Here is a 26,031-nt window from a genome sequence, read left to right on the forward strand (position 1 = left end):
TTTACCCATAATCCCACTGTCAGCACAGCAGTAGTCCACGAGCTGAGCCCCGAGCCACTTCTTTAAAGCTCCAGGGGACAAATGTTCAGGCACTTGCTCCCCTCAAACGTTCAGCATCTGACCCCTACTGACACGCAACGCAGAGAGATGGGTAAAAATAACCTTACAGGTTTTAAACTTCAGAGTTACAGCAGCTATAGCACACAAATAAAATCATCAATCTTTTATACGTTGGTTATGAAATACATCAACCTTCATAATGACACCGATATGGTCTACTGTAATTGCAAAAGTGTTAAATAAGGTAAACATTATTTGCCTAAGGACAACAGATGGAAATTTGCATTTTTTTCTCAGTACGGTAAGGGTGACAGATGTTCACAAATATGCGCTGTTCCTATTAAATAAGAAAATATTCATCAACAAAACACAATATAAAGGCTGAAATATTAGACAATTCTTACACACTACACTATTGGTGACACGAGAAGTTGAAGCATCCATATGTTATCTTCCATATATTATCTGATCTGTCCAGCACAACAGGAAAGCTATGAGTGTAGAGTTAGATTTTTTCCTAGATCCAGTGGTTCTCAAACTTTTCACACCGAGTAGCCTACCACCGTATAAAGTATTTGACCTTCAAAGTATCACCATGCCCAGATCAATAACACATCAGGACTAAACTGAAATCTAAATCTGAAAAACATACATCTTAAAACACATGACTTAAACATTTAAAAACATTCTCTAGGTAAAATCAACCACCTGAAGAAGCCCAAATAGGTTCCACCATGGTAGCCGTACCACATGTTTGAAACCACTAGAGAACCCCAACCTCTACCTCACCATTAGGCTGTTCATGCTTTGATAATGAGACCAAGACCACAACTATTATTACACTATAATTAGCTATGAAATCTATGCTCGATCTCAAATCAGTGGTGACTATATTGCCCACTCATGTATCGATCCTAGCCTTGAATGAGAGGTCCCATCAGCGCGTGACTAATTTGCTAAAACAATGATGAATGAATGTTCTCAATTTCCCCCGTTTCCTGCGCTCCATTCATCTGCGTGTCACCGCCGGGGCCCTGCTCTGCAACCGAGCTCGCTTTCCTACGGCTGTTTCTTTATTATTGTTGTCATTGGTAAACACCGCACATCTGCCTACTCAAACTCGGCCGCTGATTGGCCGAAGCGCCTGTCCGTCACGTTACGCACGTATGTTTGGCTGTTTCTCATTGGTCGGGGACCCCTCATTTTTTCCTCTTCTTGCGGCGCTGCGTCCCCCCCCCCCCCCCTCCCCGGTCTGGGTCTGGCACGTTCCTACTAGCTACATTTCCCCGGTGTGTGTAAATTTGGGATTCCCATTTTGGCCCGAGCAGCGGACGCGTTTGGCCTTTGAAATCCGCTGCCTTCTCGCACACACTCGTGGGTCAAATACCGCTGTAAATCGCTACGTGAGGAGAAGATGGCGGTGGTGAGCGGGATGGGGTCGGCGGTAGCCCGGCTTGAGGGCCGTGAATTCGAGTATCTGATGAAGAAGAGGTCGGTAACCATCGGCAGGAACTCCTCGCAGGGCTCCGTGGACGTCAGCATGGGACACTCGAGCTTCATCTCCCGGCGGCACCTCGAGATATTCACCGCCGGCGAAGATGGCACGGGCGCGGGGGAATTTTACCTCCGGTGCCTGGGGAAAAACGGGGTGTTTGTAGACGGAGTGTTCCAGAGAAGAGGGGCCCCACCTCTGCAGCTCCCGCGGATGTAAGTTTGATTATTTTGGCGGAGCTTTTTTTGGGGTGGGGGGGGGAGAGATTCGGATGTTTGCGCCGCGCGTTGTTGTTGTTTTGTTTCCCGCTGTGGCGCCGCACGTGCTTGTCAGTCAACACAAACCAGCCGCATGTAAGCGCGGCGCCATATCCTCATCACACACGGGAAATGCGAAACATGCTTACTATGTGTTTTATGTTCTTTGGTGCAAATGAATCTACATCTAAATAATTAAACGGACGCTTCTAGACGTATGGCATTTCGTTGTGCATGGCCCCGGCGGTGCGTGTCCAGGACGCGTCACTGAAACGTCACAGTCATGCTGCCTGTTCAAGATGTGCCTTAAAGGACACATTAGACACACTTGTTGCTAAAACATAGTTAACCCAATTAGCACAAGATTTTGCTTGTGATTGTACCCAACTTTCTTTAGTTTGGCCATTTTGTGATGATAGTTTCACTTCCTTATTGGACACCGACAGGAAGTGACATAGATAGAGACAAACAATTTTAAACCGTTGCTGTGGAACCATGTTAAAGGAATAGTTTTTTCCATACTGAGATATGTTCTTACCTGAGCTTAGACGAGTTGATACGTACCTGTCTGTTCTGTGTGCGTGCCCGTGGAAGAGCGTGGTCGCTTCTAACTTCACCCCGTTTGGAGCTAAAGGAATATATTGGGAGAGGCCAATGCTAAGAACGGCTTTGTTCTTTTGGCATGACTGAGGGCCCACAGTTCTTCCATCCTGTGATATGTTCTTACCTGAGCTTAGACAAGTTGATACATACCTGTATGGTCTGTGTGGGTGCCCATGGAAGAGCGTGGTACCTTCCAACTTCACCCCCGTTTGGAGCTATGGGAATACATTGGGAGAGGCCAAATGCTAACAACATCTTTGGTCTTTGTGCGTGCGCTCATTCGCGCAAAAATACCAGACAGGTACAGGTACGCACTAAGCTCAGGTAAGAACATATCTCAGTATGGAAAAACTGTGAACTATTCCTTTAAGTCAATGGGAAATAAGTGAGTCAAACCTCTATGGAACTTTACCTTTACCTATGTCACTTGCTGTCAGCAGCTTTAAAAGTCAAATAGAAAAAACCTTTCTGCCCAACATTTCTTCATTGAGACTGCTGCTTCACTGAAATTACGCAACTGATGTTATCCTTCTAAATAAGTCATATTTCCAATTCCATTTACACTTTAAGTGATTCACAAACTTTTTTCCTGCTCACTGGCCACTGCGGCTAGTCTCTTTCCGTACTTATTTCTCGCCAGAACCTAATTAGTTTGGATGTTTTTGAGTATTTGAATGTGCTTTTAAATGTCTATTGATTGTTGTATGCAGATCAATCTATAGTATCCAACAGCAAAAGCATTGTAGCTAAGCCTAGAGCAAGTGTATCATGTATAATTTTCATATTGGCAACAAAAACAGGTCAAATTGAAGTCCTCTTGCCAATGTGGCTAGTGAGTCAAGGAGTTAATTGCGTTGAAATCTACCAGTGCTGCCAGGCTGAAACCTATGAATGAATACCTCTGGCAAGCAGGCCACAGCCATGATGATACAGTAGCACCAGAATGTTTCTTTGTTGAATGCCCCGAAAGCATTCAAGTTTTCAGAACTTTGACATTCTTGGTTCTTCGCTGTTTGTCTCTGGGCAATGTATTTGTAGCTTATTTTGAGGCCCATTCTAGTGCTATAGTTAATTTGATATGGCTGGCATCCGCAGCCTCATGTTTCCCCTCAGCATATACGCTCACTTTGACGGGAACTATTTTGGTAGTGCTGTCTGCGGTGAGTCATGCATGCTGCTTCACCATTGTGCAGATGTCAGTGTTTACATATATGTTTACATTTGGCCTATAGTGTCATCGCAGCAGCAGTGATTCATCCTCCTCAACGTCATGTACTGTGGAAGACGGTATACACTGATCAATTGGACTTAAGCTCTCTACATTAGGTCCAGTCCATATTTAAACTCTCAGGCTGCAGTTAGATGGCCTCGCTGCTCTGGTTGCTGGGCAAGAACTTCTTTCAACCATTTTGGCAACGGCACCATAGCTCAGTCAGTGGGCACTAGTGTGAAAGCCAAAATGGGTCAGTGAGTATTTTACAGAGTGTGGTCAACTCTTAAACCGTCAGACAAAAATCTGACAAAAGTGCAGTTGCTTTAGATGACAGTATCAGAATAAACCAATACAATAAAAACATGTAACGAGTCATCGCAGGACCCCGCGATGTTGTCCGACCTCCAGGCATGGATGCACAGTGAATGTAACGAAACCTTTCCTGATTATTTTTCTTTTAGGTGCTGCTTCCGCTTCCCGAGCACAAGTATAAAGATCAATTTCACAGCCCTGTCCCATGAGAAGAGAGAGGCCAGGAACGTGCCTGTATCGCCGGTGAAGCCCGTTCATCCTCAAATCTCACCCCTCACCATCAACATTCCTGACAACATCGCCCACCTCATGAGCCCACTGCCTTCGCCCACAGGCACCATCAGGTCAGACATGTTTTGTTTTTTTAACTTTGTTTGTGCTCTTTTGTTTTAGTAAGACAAATGTATCCGCACAGAATGAAAGAAACCCTGCCTCATTAATTAGTATGTGTTTGACCTCACAGTGCGGCTAACTCATGTCCATCAAGTCCGCGCGGGGCCGGCCTGTCCAGCTACAGGACAGGAAGAATGCTGGCCCCGGATCTGATGGGGGACCACTCCCATTCAGAGAACGACAAGGATGCCTCTGGAGAGGACAGCCCAAAGGTACGCACACAGTATTCTGGCTCAAAACATAAATTGCACATCCATAGAAGCAGAAAGAAGAATGAAAGAGTTTTACCACTGCAAAGCAAACCATAATCCTCTTTTTTAATCCTCTTCTTTTTATTTATATGATATAGTTGAAATTGTTGTTCTGATTAAGCGTTTCCAACATACATAACAAAGTAGACTTGTGTACATAGAGTGTGCATGTTGAGATTTGTTAACATCAATAAATCAATAAATGGACGCATTGTGAGTCTTTGAACTGTGTTGCACTTTTTTCAGGACGACTCCAAGCCTCCGTATTCGTATGCCCAGCTCATAGTCCAAGCCATCACTCTGGCCCCAGACAAACAGCTCACACTGAATGGTATCTACACCCACATCACCAAGAACTACCCCTACTACCGCACCGCTGACAAGGGCTGGCAGGTTAGTGTCTCCACAGAGAGAAGACTCAATATTAAAATAATGTTAAAAGCTGAAATGTATGAAGCTGTAGGCCGTAATACAGTAACTGGTATTATCACTTACTGCAAAAAGTAGGGCTCATGCTATGACATTTACAAAAGAACTCTTTATGTGTTGTTTATTTTAGACACACAACTGTTATCTTAGTCAAGGAAATGGTACAAAAAAAATTGCTCTACTTTGTGGGTCAAAGTGAGCTCTGAGTTTGTGTGTTGTTTCAGAACTCAATCCGTCACAACTTGTCTCTAAACCGGTACTTCATCAAAGTGGCCCGCTCTCAGGAGGAGCCGGGGAAAGGCTCTTTCTGGAGGATAGACCCCGCCTCTGAGAGTAAACTCATAGATCAGGCTTTCAGGAAGAGGAGGCCCCGGGGAGTGCCCTGCTTCAGGACGCCTGTCGGACCACTCTCCTCCAGGTACTGCGCGCGGTCAAAGCATTCAAGAGAAAAACATTTTCCACACCCCACATGTGGCATGTTGGCATTGATATTGGTTGATTAGTTAATATCATTACAAAATCACAATATCACATTTTCTTATTAAAACAAATACACATGACTTGTCAACATGGTTCATCAACAAAGACAAATGATCTTGCTTTCCACTTTACACACAAGGTTTTTTTTACCTCCAAACTGTACGCTGCCACAGGATTAGCTGGCGATTTGTCTGTTTAAAAAAAAAAACTATAATTGAGGCTTGTGATTAATTCAATCATGATTTAAATGTGATTATTTGCAATGCTTTACCAATGTAGCTCAGCACCAATAACACTTACAGTGGTAGGAAAAAGTGAGTACACCTTTTGGAATTTCTCACATTTCTGCCTAAATTGGTCAAAAAATGTGGTCTGATCTTTATTAAAATCTTTAGAATAAATAAACACTTTCTGCTTAAACTAATACCACCCAAAAAATTAAATTTTATCATATTTTTATTGGCCATAACATGTAACATTCACAGGAGAAGGAGGAATAAGTAAGTACACCCCCTGAATTTCACTGAACTGCAGCAGTTTTGTAAAGACGAGTGGTTTAAGATTCAACCTGATCGTTGTGTCTAATCTGCAACTACAGAAAAGCAGTTATTGCTGCAAAAGAAGGATCAGCAGCTATTTAAGACAAGGGATCACTTACTTGTTCCACGCTGTTGTGAATGTCTTATGTTTTTCTGCAAAATATCTTTTATAAACTTGTGAATTCACTTTTCTATTGATGATAGCACGTTGTCCAGGCCCTGAGGCAACTAAACAGCCCCACACCATGATTCTCCTGCTCCAGACTTCACAGTGTGGATAGGGTTTTGATGTTGATGTACTGTTCTGTTTTTCCACACATGACGTTGTGTGTTCATCCCAAACTATTCAACTTTGGTTTGTGAAAGAGCTCTTGGATGCTCCACAGCACTACTGGCAAAATATTCTGTGGACTGATGAACCCAAAGTTGAACATCATGTGTGGAACAGCACATCAATATCAAACCCATATGCTCACTGTGAAGTATGGTGCAGGTAGAATCATGGTGTGGGGCTGTTTTGTTGCTGTTTTGTTGCCTGGAGAACTTATCATCAATAGAAAAATGAATTCACAAGTTTATCAAGATATTTTGCTCCTGAGACATTCACAACAGCCTGGAATAAGTAAGTGAACCCTTGTATTAAATAGCTGGTTGATCCTTCTTTTGCAGCAATAACTGCTTTCCTGTAGTTGCATATTAGAAATTCCACTTTTTTTCTCCCACTGTACAAGACGAGATTCAGATCTTCAGGTTCCCAGATTTCAGGGGTTTCAAAGGAGAAAATAAAAAACAGTGTAGCAGTAGTAAACTGGGTCTACTCTGATTTGAGCATTTTTTTTCAAATTTCTTTTTTTTTTTTTTTTTATGTCTGAACAAGGAACTCTCTCGACTGCAATTAGTGCAACACTCTGGCGAGAATTCTGACCCGCACTAAAAGGAGCACTCACATATCCCCTATTCTAAAAGAACTTCATTAGCTGTCCTACATCAATGATCTGATCCAGCCTAACACCCCTGCATCAGAATCTGCTGAAGGTTCCATGCACTCGTTTTCGGACTAGAGGTGACTGATCCCTCCAGGCTGTTGCTCCCACGCTTTGGAACGATCTTCCGCCCTTTTTTCGCTCAATTGACTCTGTTGACACCCTCAAAAGTAAACTTAAGACTCATTTAATTTCTGATTTTTGAACTGTGTTGTGAAGCACTTTGTGGCTTTTTGTCTGTGAAAGGTGCTTTATAAATAAATGTTACTCACTTACTAGAACATGTGCAGTGACCTAATCCTCATGTCCTCTTGTCCAGGAGTGCTCCAGCATCTCCTAGCCACACGGGAGCACTGTCTGCACACTCCAGTGGGGTCCAGACACCTGAAAGTCTGTCTCGAGAGGGCTCCCCCATCCACATGGAACAGGAGTCTGCCCCGCCTCCAGTTCCCATCAGTACTGTCCCGCCTAAACTGGCTGTCATCAAAGAGGCCCGTTTAGCTCAGAATTCACCAACTAACGGTACAGTATAGTCCATTTGAACTTTATTCACCACTTAGCATCTTACTTATTCACCATTGGGCGGAAGTGGCTCTGTAGCTATGGTGTTGTTTTTTTACATTCTTTTACATTATTTTTTTTTTTTTTTATATACAGAAAACAGTTTTATTTTGTTTTAAGCACATTATTCTACTCTGTATCGTTCTTGAAACTTACGGCCAGGTGTCAAGTGTAATGTACTTATATACATTAAGTTTCCCACACAGAGGTTTGGTGTCTAAATCTCAATTTCAACTTTTTTTTGGTGATTTCTTGAGTTGTATTATTTTTCTGATCCCTGTGATTGGCCACTGATTTCGTGCCACTTGTTGTAGGATCTCCGCTGAATTCTCAGCCCCAGCCTGTATTGATAGCGGTCCAGCGGCAGATACCTCAGACCTCTATGAAACCCATGTCGTACGCCGTGGCTGCGCCCACCATTGTCACAACCACCGTTAGCCCCGCCCCCGTCATGCAGACGGTGCATGTGGTCCACCAGATACCAGCCGTCACCATGGCGACGATGGCAGGGCAGCCCGCTATGGTGAGGTCTGAGACTCAGGAGAATGGAGGGGATCATCACGAGGTCAAAGGTAACACTAGACACAAGCTCACATAGGTCACAGGATATTTAGACGTGTAGTTTTTGTATATGTTGTTAAAATAAACTGTTTGCAACACTACTGGCTGCATTTCAAATACAGTGGTTGATGGAGAGGCCAGTGCTGGTCTGTGACTGTAGTTCTTGTGTGGTAATTGTCACATCGTGTCCTGCAGTTAAACTGGAGCCCATCACTGCGTCCTCTATAGGCGGGGTCAATCGGATCATGCAGAGCTCCCAGGCCCCTCCTCTTACCACAGTCACCATAGTGCAACAGCCCCTGGGACAGCACCAACTCCCCATAAAGACTATTACTCAGAACGGGACGCACCTGGTGCCCCTCAGCAGCGCCACAACCACAGGTAAGCACTGCCTAATAACCAATCCTTACCTGAATCTTCGACTCTCTGGTAATGATTGCAGAATTTCTCATTGCAGCCAGTTTTAGTGTGGCTTGTAAACTATTTGATCCCGTCTGTATTGTCTTGGTGGCTTTTAGTTTTATGTGTATAAGGGTGGTTTGGGCATTCCTGTTTTAAGATCCAACAATGAGCATGACAAGTTGCTCATTTACTCTTTTATGTTTTAGTCGTGGCGAACCCACTCCACCTCCTGGCCGCCCACGCCTCTGCCTCAGCCTCTCTGCCCACAAAGAGACAGAACGGGGAGCTGTCCGAAGAAACCGAGTCCAAGAGGATCAAAACTGAGCCGGAGGAGGTCCCTGAAGGCACCACGGACAGATCTGAAGACGGCCAGCTCAGCGAACAGCTCGGAGACAAGTGAACATACCACAACACCGCGCCTCTGTCTCCCACCAACAACCCCCTCCCTCCATCAGACCATCCTATCCGCCACGGTGCCAAACTCAACAGAGAATGTGCAAGTCTCCCCTATAGGCTTTCAAAGTATTAAAGACCAAAAATAACATGAAACGTACCTGTGAATTGAACTTCTGTGACACTTGACGGGACACTGAGATGCACATCGGGACGAAGTGGTTGAAAAATGTCCATAAGTAGCATGACAAACAGAAGAACTTGCAGCATTGACTTTCGGTAAGGGAAGCACGTGGACACTCCCATCTGTGGCAGCTAGCCCCACATGTCCCCAGCCCGGTTGTGAGTAGATATATGCAGTATTCCGTTGTACAAGTGTACCTTTGGACCTTTTACGTGTTTTCTTAGGCACTGACGAACTCAAAAAGAGGGGGGGGGGAACCGTCGCAACCATCTTGATATTTTTGTTTTGTTTTGTATGTGGACTTTCAGTGAAATGAATGTAGCCTTTCCTTTTTGCAAACCGAAAAACACTACCGTTATAAGTTCAGCTCAACCCTGCAACTGTAATTTGTTTCCTACTGTACATGGACAGAATTTTTTCGTATTTTACAAATGACTAATGACATATAAGAGTATATTGCCATGCGTATTTAATGCAGATGATTCACAGAGCTTGCATGTAGAAGGTGAGCAGTTAATATGGAACTGATGAAAATGTGTCTCTGACCAGTGCTGCACTTAACCTGGACTTTATTTTATTGCGTTATTCCTTTTTCCGTCGTCATTGGCCATGTTTTGTTTTTGTTTTGTGTTGACGCTAGTCTCTTGGCTCAGTTCTCTTCCGTTTACGGCTCTAAAGGTCAGATTGTATTCTGTGTTGCGCCAGGAAAAAAAACAGTAATAGATGTTTGTTCAGCTTCGGTGGGTAAATGCTTTTTTTTTCTTTCCTTTTTTATAAAATTATTTAAAATGCATTGCTTAGTTTGTATTCCTTTGAGTAAAAAGCCTTCTCCCCTGAGAATGGTCAAACTATGCGAGTGTTTCTTTCTTGTGGGAATTAATGTGACAGACTCCATGTACATTCCACACAGTTGTTCTTGAAAATACAGTTGTGCTCAAAAGTTTACCTACCCTGGCAGAATTTTTATTTATTTATTTTTTACTATTAGGGCACTAAGGATGGCACACAACTTTTTTTTTCACTCATAGTTAGTTAGTGGTTGTGTGAAGCCATGTGTGGTTAGAAAAAATAAAAATACAGAGTTTGCTTTTTTTAAATCACAATGAAAAAAGAAAGTACAAAAAAAGGTTTACGATCAAGAGGAATGGGTCGCTTTATCATTAAATTATATACAGACCCTTCTCCACAACTACCACAAAAGAACTTCAAGCTGTCATTGATGACAAAGGGGACAATACACAAGGGGTATGTAAACTTTAGATCAGGGTCATTCTTTTTTCATTTTGATTTAAAAAGGGCAAACTCAGTTTTTTCACCACAAATGGCTTCACACAATCACTAACTGAGTGAAAAAAAAACTTTTTGTGTTGTCATTTATATTCTTTGTAAAAAATGGTCAAAAAACAGTCAGATATTCTGTCAGGGTATGTAAACTTTTGAGCACAACTGTACTTCTGGCTTTGTAAAGGAATGAGACTGAATCTTGTAGTAGCATGGAACAACACATTACAATAATTTTTCAGGGAACTAAACATGTTGCCTCACGGCATTTGGAAATTTGTTGTCCTATTCTCATATTGAGGGCAGGGGATTTGCTGTTTTGAGAAAACACAAATCTGTCTAATCCTGCTTTTTTTTTTGTCAGTGACTGGGTTGCTGCAGTTGGTCAAGTCTAGGTTCAGCAATACAGAGAATGAGATCAGCTGAAGCTATTCCATCAATGGATTTCTTCTTCCCTGATTGCACGGGCATATTCCATGACCACACCAGGATTCATGGGGCTCACATTGTGAAAGACGGGGATGAGACATTACTTTCACACATGGTCCAGATCTTAACCCCACTAAGATCTTTGGGATGTGCTGGAGAAGGCTTTGCACAGTGGTCACACTCACCCATCATCAATACAAGATCTTGCAACACTGGATCTTTTGACATTGCAGAAGTTATTGAAACAGTGCCACAGGGAAAGCGCGCTGTAATCAAAGCTAAAGGTGTAAATATTACCGCGTATGACCTTTTTTGTGTGACTTTCTTTGGTCAGGCTGTTTGTTACTGTATTTAGAAATGAGATGTACTTTTTACCACTTTTTTCATGTGGATAGGCACAGCAAATACAAAGGTCAAGACATCTGCAAATATTGTGCCATAGAATGCTGGTTTGAATGCAACTTCTCAAAAGTGCGAGTGTGACGACATAACAACCCTACTGTAAAATGCAACTTACATAAAAACTATGCTGTGATCTTTTTTTACAAACGAGAGAGAAAACCCAATGTAATGATACAGAACCACCCCATAACTAAATCTACAGCAGACGAAGACAACCGGGAACCTCAAAAGATCAAAGATTTTACACCCATTTGTGTAAAAGTATATACATTTATTGACTGTAGAAACAAACACATTGGCAGCATCATAACTTTTGCAAAGATCGGACATACAAGTGGATTAGTTATTGTTTATTGCACAGAAGAGATTAATTAGATCATTTAGTTGTGGTTAGAACTCGCAGAAGATCAACTGTGGCAGGCTGCAGGAGGAAATAGTTTGAACACAGTGGTGTTGCAAATGCTGTTACGCCGACTCCAGAACAATCAAAGCGGTCTCATTGAACTGGAATACATTTAAGAGCAACATTTTACTGGTATCACAATAGATCTCCCAAGAAAGTTCAGCGATTCAAAGTCGAAGCATTTGAGAAGTTTGATCTGTCATTTTCACATAAGGGGTGATACATATGGACATATCGGTAGACTTAATACTCAAAGCCTACCCTTTTGGATAAACACTGTGATAAGGCAGAAGAGTCGTCTGAATAGTGTTCTGAATGAGTGCAACTCCCACTTTTGGTTGTTAAAGACTATGGATGACTGGGAAGATTTTTGTGCTAAAATATTAAATACAATTAGCAAAACAGAAAAAAAAAAAACATATTGCACAAAGTATTAGTTTTTGACTTTGCTACTGTTATTTATACAATTTGCTCAATGTTCAGTCTAGTTCTGGTGTTTCCGTATTCAAACATTGAATATCTCTAATACTATGATGTTTAAACAGGACCTTTCAGCTGAATTGACCCTGTTCATAATACACATGAATCAATAGTCCATAACTTTGTAAATATGAAGCTTTATAATTGTAGATATATAGCTTCGCTTACTTTTAGAGACACTCCCTCGATCAGGTTTGTTCGATTGCTTTTCCCATCACAGTTGTGATAAAAATAGCTGGCCGTCCTCAAAAGTCTTCGGAAGACATTTTAAAAAGTGGCCTCAAAAACAGAACTCTTTCTTTTTTTCATCCTTTTCAGAGGGTCTGCACAAACAGTTCTGCGCTCTGTCCAAGAGTCCTGTGTGTCCCGCTTCAACATAAGTATATGAAGTTTAAGGAGAGGCCAGGGGTCAGATCTTCTCATCCGTCATCTCCAGGAACTGGGCGTAAACATCTCGCGAGCACTCCCCCTTCTGGTTGAAGAGGAACTTGTAGTAGCTGCCGTCAGCACATATGGCTTGAGGTGGAATAAGAGAAGAGCTCGGTCAGCAAAAATTGCAGTTCTTTACAATACATAATGTAACTGAGCCAAGTCAAAATCACATTCACGAGACTCCTGGATGATGAGATCCAACACAAACACTAATCTGTAGTCTATAAGGATGTGTGCATTCAGCCCGTCTTTCTGTGGGTTCTTCTGCTACCACATATTTATTCAGGTGTGACCGTCCATGGTAAGTCTCGCACTCAAATGTGTGTTATTGAGTCTATGATGGTTAATGATTTCTGGCCAGTGGCAGGCTTGTATAATTTACCCTCGAACAATGATTTAGAGAATCTCTGGTCTGTCCGATACGACTCCAAGATGCCAATTTACGATTCATTTTAGATTAGAAGATTTGACCTATTAATGCCATGACATGATATAGGTCTGATTTATAATGCAAAATAAACTACATGTTTACTGTACATACACTGTATTTTAACCTACTTTTAGGTTTTATTTATTTTTCACTTCATTAGCTTACTGTATATTCATGTTTTAACCGTTTTAATTACATTTAGAAGGCGACATGTTTTAACAATTATTATACAATTAATATACATCTATAATCTATATTCTCTACCAATGCACTCACATACACACGCTCAACTCCATGCATCAATGCAAATCGACTACTCGTCCCATCCCTAGTGAATGTGCAAGGCAAATAATACCTATGACGGCGTTGGGCTCTGTTCCAAAGGCACAGACACACGGAGAACCTGAGGGGACCTGGAACTTGGAGAAGCTCCATTTGGAGCTAAAGTACTTTGGGAGGAAGCTAGCAGACGCCAAACTGCAAGGAAGAAAAACAGGGATACATTTAGATTAAATGGTTTACATTTTCTCCAATCTCATGAAGTTTGTATCGACCTGCTCTGCTTGTTCCTCTTCGGGTCCTCAGCGGCAAAGATATGCACAGTCCCATGGTCACTCGACACACAGATCAGAGATGCATCCTGGTTAAAGTTAATGCTGAAAAGGCAAGAGAAAAACACAATTGTCTTGTAAGTAATCTCAGGTCATTTTAAATAGACTTCAAGAGGGATTGAGGAACGGTGTCAGTGGAATTACCAGTAGATGTTAGCGGCCTGGGAGCCCCTCCTCAGTTCCTGGATCAGCTGACCAGCAGAAGTGTCAAATATTCTTATGAGGGTTCCCTGAGAAAATCGCACTTGTCAGTCACTTCAAAAACAACTTCCCAGATAAATGATGGTGAATGTTATTATTGCAGCTATTTAAGTTGTATATAATCAAAAAGAGTGCATTATTATTTTTTGCATTATTAAGCTTTGAACAAGCTTTTAGCGGATACCTTCTCTGAGGCCGTCGCGATCCTGGTGCCCTGTAGGTTGAGGGCAATACAGCACAGCGCTCCCTCATGGGCAGGAATATCCACTGGAGGTTTCTCTGTATTGGCCAAGTCCACAATCTGCACATGACCAGAGTGTGTTCCAGGAAAAGCCAGGAGCGAGTTGTTGCTGTTGGGACAAAGCACGCACAGCCCTGTGTGGAGAGGGCACAGCGTTTAAACTCTGAATTCCGATCACTAAACTCAATGGGGCTCGGTCATCTCATGGCCTGGACTCACCTTTGGGGTTGTAACAGGTCTCGAACACGTGCAGCTGATGGGGGTTGTGTGTGAAGGTAAAAACTTTAATCATCGAATCCAGAACCACCACAATTCTGACCAAAAAGACGGACAAGAAATTGTGAGATGAAGACAAAATGGCAACATGAGGATGTCTTTTTAATGCACACCTGTCCCGTCGAAGTTTAACAGCCTTCACTTCTGTGGAGAATTCTATCTCTATTACCGTCTTCTTCTTCAAGTCGTCCCAAATCATCACTGATGGAAGAAAAGAGAATGTAATGTCGATTATATATTTATTATAAACTGCAACTAAAGGTCAGTAAATGCTCTGGCCACATACAGAAAATAGTCGACTAATTACATTTAACATAACTTTAGCAATATGATTTTGCAATAGCTAAAATAGAATGTTTGGGGAACAAAAACAACTTATTTTTTTCTAAAGGCATTATTTACAGACTTCATTTGCCTTTAGACAATTACCATTGGATCTGCAAGTGCTCCAGAACCAGTCATCTCAGTTCATTTATGAAGGCAGGAGAAAGACCTACCTTTGTTGGTCGGATACTTTGGCTTCTTCCCTCCACCAACCAATGCCAAATAGTTACACCGAAACAGCATCTCCACGTGCCCAACCCCGCCCTCCAGGAACTCTGAAACACACATAACATCACACTGTGTCAGGGTAAACTCGGGAGATGTTTTGGTGATTACAACTTAGAAGAAGCAAGGACAACCTCTCTGGTAAGAACAGTCACCTTGCTTTTCCTTCTCTTTCAGGGGATCGGTGTTGTACACACGGAATCCATTTTCCATCCCACAGGCAAAGCATCCTGCACAGACAAGCACAAAGACCTTTGAGTGTGAAGACAATCTACTGACTGCACATTTTCACAGATATGTGTGCGTGGCTGATGTTTTAAGGGTGTATAAAAGGTCACGTGACATCCATTACAACTTAGAGCTAAAATGTAGGATATCATGGCATGAAGCACCCAATAAAGCAGACACACGATCAATCAATAGGGGTGTGCAGGTGACGTCACAACATAAAGAAAAGAAGAAGAAAAAACATGCATTGATTTATGTCAGATTACAGCATTAAAATGGACTATGTAAGGTTAAAACTCCTAATCTAAATACACAACAATAAACAACAATATGTGCTAAATAGAAAAATAGAACCAAATAATGGAAACAACTTCATAATATACTATGTTTAACTGAAATACCAGCGCGGTAAAAGCAGGAAATAAAAAAAAAGATAGCGAACTGTTAAGATAGCTAAACATGATTAGCACAGATCGATTAGGAAAGTCGTTTTGATATAGTACGTAGCCAATGCTTTGTTAAATAACAACTCAAACAACAATTGCAGAACAGTTCACCAAAGACATGTATATCGTGTTTGTGCGCTTTCGCAAGTTCATCCTCTGACAAGACACACATTTAACACATTTAGCTTAGCATCAAGCTACGTAGCCACTTTCCATTTGGGAGACTCCTGACTTACCGTGATCTTGGTTAAACCCCGCATAAAGAAGGCCATTCCCGTGCGGATTAGACGGTAGTAAATTCATTCTTTTATCAAAACAGAGAAATCCAGATCAGCATTAAAAGCAAATCAAGAGTTGCTATCTACAGAGCTAATCTAGCTGACCACCATTGCCCTGAAGTCAGCTGCTGTTGGAGAAGGAAAACATTTGTGACTGGTTCCTGTTTGCTCAAGTGCGCTCGCGGCGCAGGAGCTGCTCCGGTGTTTGGGGAGGATAAATAATGGCAACAGAAACTCGCAGGGTTAATAGTGAGGAACTAGTACAGAAGAAATACATTTATAACTATGGCTGATTTATTACCTGCTTATATTTAGCTGCGATTCCAACATCACCAGATCATATTTTCAATGACCAAAATGCCACCTTTTTTTTTAATGATTATTTTCTATTAACCGTAGTACATATGGCTAATATAAAAACTCTGAATGTGATGAATCCACTAATATAAATTCGGCATCGACCCATTGACGTTTTACGCAGCCCCAGTGGCCTAATGGATAAGGCACTGGCCTCCTAAGCCAGGGATTGTGGGTTCGAGTCCCATCTGGGGTGAGCAACTTTTGGTGGTTAACTATCCGTGAGCAATGACTTCAAGCTCTCGCCCTCTCTAATAGCTCACCCGTAATACATTTAATGATTCATTTAATCTGTCGCATTATATAGTAAAGAGGAATGGATGTTCCAGGGAATTTATTCAACTCTTAAAAAGTCTGAAACATGAAATAAAAGAAGCAAAATGTTCCAACAAATTAATTTAATTCCTAACGGAATCAAGGTTAGTTTCTTTCATTCTTACAAACAACGTGTAGAACTACAGCAAACAATCATATAAAATACTTTGTTTTCAAAACTATACAATTAACAAGTAAATTCCTTCTCAGCAGTGGCGGCCAACAAAAATAATCAAGCTGAAAAGTAAAAACATTGTCAACAATGATGTTTCCCCCTTGATCAGGAGGATTAACTTGGCTGCATATAGAATAATTGTATTGTAAAGACATTAGTTGTCATTAGCCCTAACTACGTATGAACAAGCCTCCTGTGTCGTTTTAACCCATGTAGACTGGAGAAGCCCTTGTTACAGACAGCACAGACGTACGGTCTTTCTCCGGTGTGAGTCCGCATGTGAAGAGTCAGAAAGCACGACTGAACAAAGCCCTTCTCACAGATGGTGCATTTGAACGGCCGCTCGCCTGTGTGGTATCGCCGGTGGATTTTCAGCTCGGCCAATGACCTAAAAGACTTGTCACAGTCATCACACTTAAATGGCCGCTCTCCAGTGTGGATCAGAGTGTGCCGCACTAATGCATCTTTACCAAAGAAGCCCTTCCCACAGTGCTCACAGGGAAACCGCAGGCCCTTGTGGTGGAAGTTATCGTGTTTGAGCAAACATCTTCTAGAAGTAAACATCTTCCCACATTGAACACAGCCAAAGATGGCGGGCTTCTCCAACACAGGCTCTCCTGAGTGATGCACTCTTGCCACATGTCTCGTCAAGGTTAAACTGTGACGAAACTTTTTCCCACATTCCCAGCAAAGGTATGGATAGGCTTTAGTGTGTTTTTTCTGATGCTCCACAAGGTCTGAATAAGACCTGAAGCGTTTTACACATTGTGGACATTGAAACGGCTGGTATCCTGTGTGTTTCCACTCGTGACGGATAAAGCGCTTGAGGCTGACAAAGGTGGTCTGACAGTGTTCGCAGGTGAAGGGCTCAGCGGGGTTGTGCACATCCACGTAGTGTTTATGAAGAGCTTTGAACACAGGGAAGTTCTCTTCACAGTGATTACACTGAAACGGGGTGTGGGACTCTTTATGCAGAGCCAGTGCATCAGAGTCCCGCACCAGTTTCATGCAGGCATGGCAATAGAGTGGGTTGTGAGTTTGTTTATGGGAGTCCAACGTGGATTTGTATTTAAATGCTTTGTCACATTGATCACATTTGAAACAATGCTTGTCATCCTCAGTCTTCTCAGGGTCAACCTGCTGTTCATCGTAACAAATGTTTCTTAAATGATATCTGAATGTCTGTCTGCATTTGAACTCTGCGCTGCACTGAGGGCAGTAGAAGGGTCCTTCTGTTACACTCTTATCATCAGCTGGTCCGGAATCCTCTTCTGCCCCATCTACAGTAGACTTCTCTTGGCCATCAGTGTCTGTGCCTGGCTGTTCTTTCTCTTTTGTTATACCAGTTGCACATTTGTGATTCTGCAGAAATCTCAGACTCTTGTAGACCTTGTTACAGGTAAGGCAGGAGTAGGGCGCCTCATCAGCGTGTTGACTCATGTGGCGCTCCAAGAACTTGCTCTGTGCCATTACTTTACCACACACTTTGCATGTTCTGTCATTCAGGTCACTGCTTTCAGATTCTGGAAAATCTTTGGTCTTGTTGGTGCTTTTTGTTTTGGTTCTTCTCCACTGTGAGAGATATCGTTTCATCTTTAATCCACGGTTCTTCCGGACTGGCCTTTGGCCTATCACGAAGTCTGGATCCTCCAATAACTCTTTGGTTAATTTCACTTCAAAGTCTTCATCTTGAGGTTGTTTTCTGGGCCGACCACGTCCCCTCTTGGGCTGTTCACCAAGCACTGTCACCTGTCCATCCTCTCCAATCATTAGTGTCTCACTTTTGTCAGGACATTGATTGTCTTTGCTACTCTCAACAGACTGCACAACCACCTCAGTAGCCTCAGATTTGACTTCGTTCCCCAGATCTATCCACTGGGTCTGCCCTGTCCCCTCACAGCTCTCTGTTTGAAGATACACTTTATCATCCGTCTCAACCTCCATCTCAGTGCAGATTGTATACTCCAGGCCACTCTCTGAGTCTGGCTCTGTCTGGGCACTAACAATTAAGACCCGTTCCTCTGATGACAGACACAATGCTGATAAAATGCCACTTTCAACACTCAGAGAATCTGCAACAGAAGAGGTAAATAAGTCCATTACTGAAGATGGCTGACTTCAGACAATTGTTATAAAAGAATCAAAATCAGGAAATATACTGGAATTTATATATATATTTATATATATATATATATTTTTTTGACATTTATATTATGAATTGAAAATAATTAAGACAAAAGGCATATGCTAATATTTTCATTCCAATTTCCATTTCTTAAAAATATGTGCTGTAACACATTCTTAATGCATTGCTGCCTATCAACTGTCGACAGTAGGGCTGGGCTATTAATCAAGATCCCTACTTTGGTCAATTTCAGTAATCGATTTTATAAAATCGACAGGTTTTCAGCCGTTTAATTGGTAGAAACAGCACCTAGCACAGTACCCAGAGACAGTGGGAGATTTCTGTGTGAAATGGATTTGATTTTGTTTGTGCTGAGGTTTGTATAAAAACTCGAAGTTTGTGAATCAGCTACATGTATTTTTTATTCTGAAAAAAAAAAAGTGATACATGTTTTTTGCCATATCGCCCAGCCATAATCTACACCCATATAGACAGGGGGAAAAAGGATAAATGAAGCACTCACCAATGTTGTCCAATTGGCTGAGGTCTTTGTAAGTGTCCAGCAATAGCTTTAGTTCCATAGGATCCGAGAAAGACTCCATGAATTCATTCAAAACACAGGAAGGGTCCCCGAGAAGAGACGCAATCTAACAAAAGCAAGACAATGGGGCTGCTGTCAAAAGAAAAGCAAACCCTCTTGGAAATGAAACATTCCTGGAAGACAGTCTTGTACCTGCTGCAGAGATTGGGTGGGAAGAAGCTTTTCAAATCGGGACAGAAACAGCCACATTAGCGTTTGGATTGCTTTGTCATAGGTCGGACCAAAGTCACCTGGGAAAATATCCTAAAACAAAGTGCACAACATGCATTTTTAAATCAAACATAGGCATAATCTGTATATTATCAAACTCCGATAGGAAGCAAACAATTACAGATCCTTACATTAAAGAAATTTTTCCTCTCATCTGGGTCCCTCAGTAAGGATTTTACCAGAGCCATAAAATGAGATTCAGGATGTTCTTCCTCGGCATTAGAGCTCTGCAAAAGTCAAACGATAATGATGACTCAGATATAGAATTACACACAATGGAATTGAGAAACACTTATATGCCCTCACAGTCCACAGAGCCTCCAGTTCTTGCATTCGGTCAAGATGAGGCTGGATAATCTGGATTTGGGCAGTGTCCTCGGTCCGACACAGTTCCAGAATCAGCTGTAAAACACACATTATTACATGCTTTGCCGTGACACAAACAATTGTTGTTGAATTGTTTATTCAGTGGTGCCCAAAGTGCAGCTGAAGGGCCAAATGCAGCACGTAGACCATTTTTATGGATGGCCTCAAGCTTCTTGTTGAATTGTTACACATAGCCAGAGATGGTACTTTTTATTGCAAATTGAATCATTTAAATCAACACGATCATAGGATCAAAATCTATTTTTGTTTTCAGTGAGAAAGAGCTGTATTAATCTTACACAACTAAATAAAGGTGTGGGACACAGTTAATTAATTATTGATCGCCAATTTGACACCCTCAACACCATCTAAACTTCAATATGCAGCCCTCAATGATAAAGGTATGGTCACCCCTGGTTTAAATCAATTTGCAAAACTGACAGTCAGAAATATATTGAAAATATAATTTTATGATAATTATTGCCTGGGGAGGGGAAATAAACATTCAAACATGGAGAGAAAGACAACAAGCTATTAAAAAGTGACGCCATCTGTAAACAATTTATAGCTGTGGTTGTTTTGTTTGAAAGCCCTCGCTATTATATGTTGTAAACATTGCTGATGGAGCTGGGAAGGAAACGCTGCATCATCAGTACAGTAAATTCCCTTTTGATGTAAAAGGCTGCATGTTATGTATGGTATGGTATACGTGGTATGGAAAAAACATAATGAAATTAAATACCCGTGCTCTGAGGCCCAGGATTAGTTCAGCTCGTTGTCTGGTTGAAAGAAGCTGAGGGATGATGTCTGTCACTCGAAACACAAACTCCTCCAGAAGTCCATAGTCAGACACAATTTTCTGGTCCACTGTCTGCCAGATCGCGGCTGAAACCAGGCGATGAGGCGGAACCAAGAGACGCAGGTAGGACAGGGAAAGAGAGGAGCCTGGAGGGGGGACAGCAATGTTACCGCTTGACATGACACGTACAGTTTGGGTTTGTGCATTTAAGAACATAAGGAGATTGACAGCAGAAACTTTGCAACAGTATATCATAAGAAGTAGCACTTAGACAAAACTTCCACACAGCGAGCTGCTAGCATAGACCATTACATCTGTGGCACTCTCGTTCCCAGCTGCTGTGTTATAGTTACAATAAGCTCTGCAGAGTCTCTGAGTATCGTGCGTGTAGTTTATTTTACATATGCACTTGCTTTGGTACGCCTGAGCTGTATTTATGCGTTTCCAAACATATTAGCAATGCTATTCCCGCGCGCGGTCTGTGTTGCGGCCTAGCCAATGAGATGTGTTTTTAATCGTTTCGACTCACCTGGTAACACGGATACTCTCTTTTCCATCCTGAGATTTGTCTCTACTCACTTTCAGGTTACAAACATGAAGAAAGCGCGAAAAATGTGTAGAGTTTTGGGTGTTAGAACTTGTAAACCGAGCCGGGACGATGCGGATAATCTTTGTGCGTCAACGGCATAGACGGTTGCCTTGTTCCGTTGGAACAACACTCCGACACTGAACAGAGGTTTCAAAGGTTCCGCTTATTCGTTTCGTTCCGGCCCGTCTACGTGTGGACCATAGATGCCATAGATGTGTGGACTCTTCAGACCTTTACCTGGGATCACCAGTAATGTAAAGCGAGGATATTTTACAGTCTGACCCCAAGATCCCACATATTTTCAGGACAAGCCTTAAACCAAACTATAAAGTTTGCACTTTATTGTGTATAATCACTGTTATGAAGAGGATCGAAACTTGTGTCCCTAAATACTTACGTATTTATATATATTTCAAGAACTAAATAATCCAGAGGAAACAATAAATAGCAGTCAATAACTCATTATCCTCACATATAATTATGAAATGAAACAAAACTTATGTAATATTATACAATGAAGAAACTCAAATACTGTCACAGAGAAACCATTCTGCACTCAGTTTATTGGAAACAAGAAAAAATAAATACATCTGTCCCTAAGAGAGAAACCATTAGCTGTAGTCACTCACAAAAGGTGCTTTTTGACAAATTTAATCATGTAAAATATCACGTAAAATATTGGCCATCAGAAATACTTCAGTAAATTAGTGACAATGTTGTCATTGTTGCAGAGAATTTAGGATTTGCTTTGTGAAGTTTGTTCGTTGTTGTCACATGAACATTGTATTGTTCAACGGTGCAAAAAGAAATCAATTTCAGAGGTCTCTGTTTGTGGGAATGCATATTGCAAATAAAAACATAACTCACTCAAATAAAAGCCCCATCCCAATTACTAAAAAAAATAATCATTTTAGATTGCTAATACACCATTACAAATATGTCACTGTGAAAAAAAAGTTCTCTTCTATTATTGTACAGTGCCAGATCAGAACTCATTTACATCAGCACATGGGCCCTGGCTACACTTGCAGGTATATTTCTATACAAAATACGTTCTTCCACCATTAAAAAATATACTTTGTCTCATGTCAACAGAACATCAAGCATGTGCAAATTTGTTTTGCTTTGGCAGTTCCAAGTCTCTTGGCAATTATTGGTAAGAGTTAGAAAGTAAAACATCCAGGTGTGTAAAGACATTGAGTTAATATATAATTAGCTAATTTGTTTTTCCATGTTGATCACATAAACTTTCTCCACCCCAAGAATTACAACCACTACCTGATTGATATGCATAATGACTGCAGACAATACAAAGTATGCCCTGAAAGCTTGGAATTTGTTGACAAAAATATGTTTGCTTGTGTAGCCAGGACCTTGAAGAACGCGATTGCATGTACAAAAAAATCTCACTTTTCTTCCATTTTATACAGGATAATAAAAAATTTAAGGCAAGATGCATCAAACAGATATGCTGTTGATGTCCAGAGGGAGGCGCTCTGTCTCAGGCATCTTGCCCCAGTCTTAGGAGTAGAGGAGGGGTTGGTGGAGGTGGGCCCCTTCTCCACAAACCACCGTGAGTCTGACACAGCACTCCTATTTGGCACTCACGCTGGCAGGCTCAGCTTCTTTCCTTTCAGCACTGAGATATAAACACATGGGAAGAGTAAAATTAATTAACAAAGCATAGAATAAATCAGATGTTAACACAAACACAGAATGTTAAAAAAAAATGCACATTTTGCTGAAGGTTTGTGGTAGTTTTGTCTAGAATCAATGAATGAGTGTGGCCTTATTTTCAAGTGCCTCTGAGGATTTTTCTCAGAGGCACTTGTTCATGCTCATCATTTTTGAAAGAATTTTTTTTTATTATAATTTTTTTCAAAAATTGCTGTCATTACAACTTGCTAGTTCCTAGTTCATTATATTTGTCTTCCGAGGGAGAAATTTGGGACTTGGAAAAGAGAGAGACATTCAAGTTTAAAGTTAGCCAAATACTAATCTTATAATGCATTTGCTTTTGACACCCACCAGTGACATGCCACAATACCCATATACCCCACCAGGCCAAATTATTTTGGGGACTGTTTATGTGCCAATTTCTGCAGGAGACTTGTATACAGGATACCAAACAACACTTGAAAGCAGCAGACAAACAAAGACATTTGGTACATTGCCTCAGATTTGGCTCAGGCCAAATCAGACTCACCTTTGGTGACATACAAATAGAAGAAATCGCAGTACAGAATGGTCTGCACGACTCCAGCCACTATGGCGATCATGTCAAAGAAGCCCTCAAAGTAGAACCTCCAAATCCAGTTGATGAGGTAAAGGGCTCTGTACAGTCCCAGGAAGAACAGGTAGTGTGTGGTGATGGTCTCAGCCTCTCCTGTTTTACTGATCATGAACAGCTGTGGCAAGATTGCCACCGACTCCAAGTAGATAGAGAATGTCCACAGAATCTGAACCAAACAAACACAAAGAAAAATCCCTGTTCAATGAGACCTAAGAAGAATGACAATCAGATACGTATATCCTTCTACAGTCCTGCATGAAGTCATAGAGTTAGCTGTATGTTCTGTTGAAAAAAATAAATTCAAATAAAAAATTATATTTATTTGATTTATAATTAATAATGATCAATATTGAACATAAATTAAAGCGCAATGTTATTGAGTCAAGATGGTCTTAGTCAGGCTCAATGAAGGAGCAGCAATGCCTAGGTTTACATGAGGTTGTAAATGTCCTTGCTTTTGGAGGTAGATTTTACCTCTAAGGGGGAGAAATCATGGTTGACAAGGAAAGCCAGCCCTCCCACGGGAATCACCAGGAATTCCACTCTGAAGGTGTCATGGTTTCCGTCATACGTGGCTTTAAACTTCACATAGATCAGATATACAGTGGCATATGCACAGCCGATGTAGATAAACTGAAAGAAAAGACAGGTATAAAGATAGGCGAAATGAGGATGATAAGCCAGTGCTATCAGTAAGTATAAACGTTGGCGCACACAAGTCTGTCAGTTAAATATCCAGACAATATGTTAAAACAAATTCATGTAGGATTTTACCTTCATGGTTGTGTTGTAGAGTGAGATGAAGGAGGTGAGCAGATCTAAGTAACGAGTCGTGAACACTAAGGCAAACAGGAGCTGACTCTTTCCAGAAATGCCTGTAAACACAAACAAAAATACAAATTTACTTTGTTTTACTTCACATACATCCCATAGTTGGCCTGAGAGGATACCAGAGTAACTTTATCAAAGAAAATCTACAAAGTCATCAGTTCATTCATCTTTCAATCACTACTTTCATATATAGTACGACCACCATACACACCAATAAGCTCAGTAATAGGGGACTTTGTTGCAAGACTAGATCAACCTTTGACCTTCGGTGTTTTCAGCCCAGAAGAGACAGTCGAAATTAATGGGTATACTGAACATACTGTAAATGCAACAAGAAAACCTACAACTTAAACATTGTATACTATAAATTGTATTGATATAAACTATGCAAACTATTCAGCTGTCAAAATAGGTGCCACGTCAGATGTCATGTTGCCTACGCAAAGCACAGGTAGCCACAAAGATAAGAGCCCCAACAGCTTTAGTGATATTAATTTAATATATATGTGTATCCTATTGTCTATGGCTCACTGCGATCTCTAATGGTCTCCTGAGTGTCAGAAATGGGTGTCATAAGGAAGCAGTCACTGAAGGTTCACAGTAGTGCTGTAGCCCAGTAAGCTAACATTAGCCGATACCCGGCTAATGGAATTCCACAGCACAGTTCACATTATTAGCTTGCTAATTCAGCTGAACCCCTTTACTTAAACTAAGCTGCATTATACGTGCAAAACAAAAAGTTGCATAAAACATCCCGTTTGGATATGCAGCCACTCACCGGCACAAGACCTGGTTTTCCATATTTTTAGCAGCAGAATGATGATTGCTGCTAGGTGGGAGAGATCACCAGATAGCCGGAAGATGTTCATGTTTCTGAAGGTGCTGGCAAGAAATTAAGCAAACTAACGCTCTAATGGTGCTTGGATGTGTGCAGGTAAGTATAAAATCGTAGAAGTTACAGCGCAATGACAGTCCTAATGACTGAATCTAGATTTAGAAGAAGAAAATGGCGAGTAAAACGCGACGTGGCCGGAGGACGTGGCTGGTGCAGCAGCATCCAATGCACAACGAGAAACACTCAACGCTTCAGCCAATCAGAAGACGCGCGTGCTATTTACTCTACATTTATTTAGGCTCCTTCTGCAGAATGACACTGATGTGTGTGTGATTGAGGACGAGAAATGCAAACATTAATTAGTCAATTCATTTTTACCATGTTAAAATGTGTGTGAGCCTCATGCTGCACATCTATGTCAAATACGACTTTTACTCATATTCTACCTTAAAGGGCCATTATGGAACTTTTTTATGCAGGAAAAAAAAGAAGATATTTGTGCTTATTTTACCTTTTTGTGACCTAATGGCTGTATGGGTGGTTAGCATGGCGCCTTTACTTATAATCACGGTGGCCTCTACAACACGTAACCATGGAGAGGGTTCATCAACAATGAAACCTACCGGAACTCCAAAACAATTAAACAATTGTAGAGTCCACTGAGATGGAAAGTAAAGGTGCCATGCTAACCACTCATATAGCTGCTTGGTCACTAAAAGGAGCATGCATTATTTT

General features: G+C 41.4%; 4 protein-coding genes across 6 annotated transcripts; 1 reads left to right on the top strand and 3 right to left on the bottom strand.

Annotated features, from left to right (window-relative positions):
* The first annotated feature begins 1,286 nt into the window (after positions 1–1,286).
* On the top strand, positions 1,287–9,118 carry LOC306978705 (forkhead box protein K2-like). Of its 2 annotated transcripts, none has more exons than XM_079577365.1 (9): positions 1,287–1,767; positions 4,087–4,281; positions 4,401–4,542; positions 4,828–4,974; positions 5,235–5,428; positions 7,332–7,534; positions 7,888–8,145; positions 8,330–8,515; positions 8,743–9,118. In XM_079577365.1, exons 1-9 carry the CDS (start codon positions 1,475–1,477, stop codon positions 8,934–8,936), a joined length of 1,812 nt encoding a protein of 603 aa, XP_079433491.1. In that variant the 5' UTR covers positions 1,287–1,474; the 3' UTR covers positions 8,937–9,118. The 2 variants fall into 2 exon arrangements, with proteins under 2 accessions (XP_079433491.1, XP_079433492.1); XM_079577366.1 differs by having other exon boundaries at positions 8,363–8,515.
* A 2,276-nt stretch (positions 9,119–11,394) lies between these two features.
* Positions 11,395–15,964, bottom strand: wdr45b (WD repeat domain 45B). 2 transcript variants are annotated; one of them, XM_079577372.1, is made up of 10 exons: positions 15,759–15,964; positions 14,983–15,078; positions 14,797–14,898; positions 14,413–14,500; positions 14,243–14,337; positions 13,967–14,157; positions 13,726–13,811; positions 13,525–13,626; positions 13,326–13,447; positions 11,395–12,624 (listed from the first exon to the last, which is right to left on the bottom strand). In XM_079577372.1, the coding sequence occupies exons 1-10, from the start codon at positions 15,823–15,825 to the stop codon at positions 12,518–12,520; spliced, it is 1,056 nt and encodes a 351-aa protein (XP_079433498.1). In that variant the 5' UTR covers positions 15,826–15,964; the 3' UTR covers positions 11,395–12,517. The 2 variants fall into 2 exon arrangements, with proteins under 2 accessions (XP_079433498.1, XP_079433499.1); XM_079577373.1 differs by having other exon boundaries at positions 11,399–12,624; positions 15,004–15,078; positions 15,759–15,962.
* Positions 15,965–16,611: 647 nt separating this feature from the next.
* LOC306978702 (uncharacterized protein) lies at positions 16,612–21,449 on the bottom strand. Its single transcript, XM_079577362.1, has 7 exons — positions 21,278–21,449; positions 20,692–20,894; positions 19,890–19,985; positions 19,715–19,810; positions 19,506–19,616; positions 19,296–19,419; positions 16,612–18,719 (listed from the first exon to the last, which is right to left on the bottom strand). The coding sequence occupies exons 1-7, from the start codon at positions 21,303–21,305 to the stop codon at positions 16,822–16,824; spliced, it is 2,556 nt and encodes an 851-aa protein (XP_079433488.1). The 5' UTR covers positions 21,306–21,449; the 3' UTR covers positions 16,612–16,821.
* A 461-nt stretch (positions 21,450–21,910) lies between these two features.
* On the bottom strand, positions 21,911–25,500 carry LOC306978712 (ER lumen protein-retaining receptor 2). Its single transcript, XM_079577376.1, has 5 exons — positions 25,240–25,500; positions 24,405–24,505; positions 24,105–24,263; positions 23,544–23,796; positions 21,911–22,976 (listed from the first exon to the last, which is right to left on the bottom strand). The coding sequence occupies exons 1-5, from the start codon at positions 25,328–25,330 to the stop codon at positions 22,942–22,944; spliced, it is 639 nt and encodes a 212-aa protein (XP_079433502.1). The 5' UTR covers positions 25,331–25,500; the 3' UTR covers positions 21,911–22,941.
* Positions 25,501–26,031: the final 531 nt, after the last annotated feature.

The sequence above is a fragment of the Gobius niger genome (assembly GCF_951799975.1).
Source record: "Gobius niger genome assembly, chromosome: 19".
Classification (NCBI taxonomy): Eukaryota; Metazoa; Chordata; class Actinopteri; order Gobiiformes; family Gobiidae; genus Gobius; species Gobius niger.

Coding starts and splice junctions, on each gene's coding strand:
- LOC306978702 (XM_079577362.1), bottom strand. CDS start 21,305: ATGGAAAAGAGAGTATCCGTGTTACCAG. Junction 19,986..20,691: donor TCCTGGGCCTCAGAGCACGG/GTATTTAATTTC, acceptor TGTGTTTTACAG/CTGATTCTGGAACTGTGTCG. Junction 18,720..19,295: donor CAGCCAATTGGACAACATTG/GTGAGTGCTTCA, acceptor CTTCTGTTGCAG/ATTCTCTGAGTGTTGAAAGT.
- LOC306978712 (XM_079577376.1), bottom strand. CDS start 25,330: ATGAACATCTTCCGGCTATCTGGTGATCTCTCCCACCTAGCAGCAATC. Junction 24,264..24,404: donor TCTACAACACAACCATGAAG/GTAAAATCCTAC, acceptor CTTTTCTTTCAG/TTTATCTACATCGGCTGTGC. Junction 22,977..23,543: donor CTATTTGTATGTCACCAAAG/GTGAGTCTGATT, acceptor TTTATATCTCAG/TGCTGAAAGGAAAGAAGCTG.
- LOC306978705 (XM_079577365.1), top strand. CDS start 1,475: ATGGCGGTGGTGAGCGGGATGGGGTCGGCGGTAGCCCGGCTTGAGGGC. Junction 4,543..4,827: donor CTGGAGAGGACAGCCCAAAG/GTACGCACACAG, acceptor CACTTTTTTCAG/GACGACTCCAAGCCTCCGTA. Junction 5,429..7,331: donor GTCGGACCACTCTCCTCCAG/GTACTGCGCGCG, acceptor CCTCTTGTCCAG/GAGTGCTCCAGCATCTCCTA.
- wdr45b (XM_079577372.1), bottom strand. CDS start 15,825: ATGAATTTACTACCGTCTAATCCGCACGGGAATGGCCTTCTTTATGCG. Junction 13,627..13,725: donor CAGGCCGCTAACATCTACTG/GTAATTCCACTG, acceptor TTGCCTTTTCAG/CATTAACTTTAACCAGGATG. Junction 12,625..13,325: donor AGAGCCCAACGCCGTCATAG/GTATTATTTGCC, acceptor TTCCACCTCAAG/CCATATGTGCTGACGGCAGC.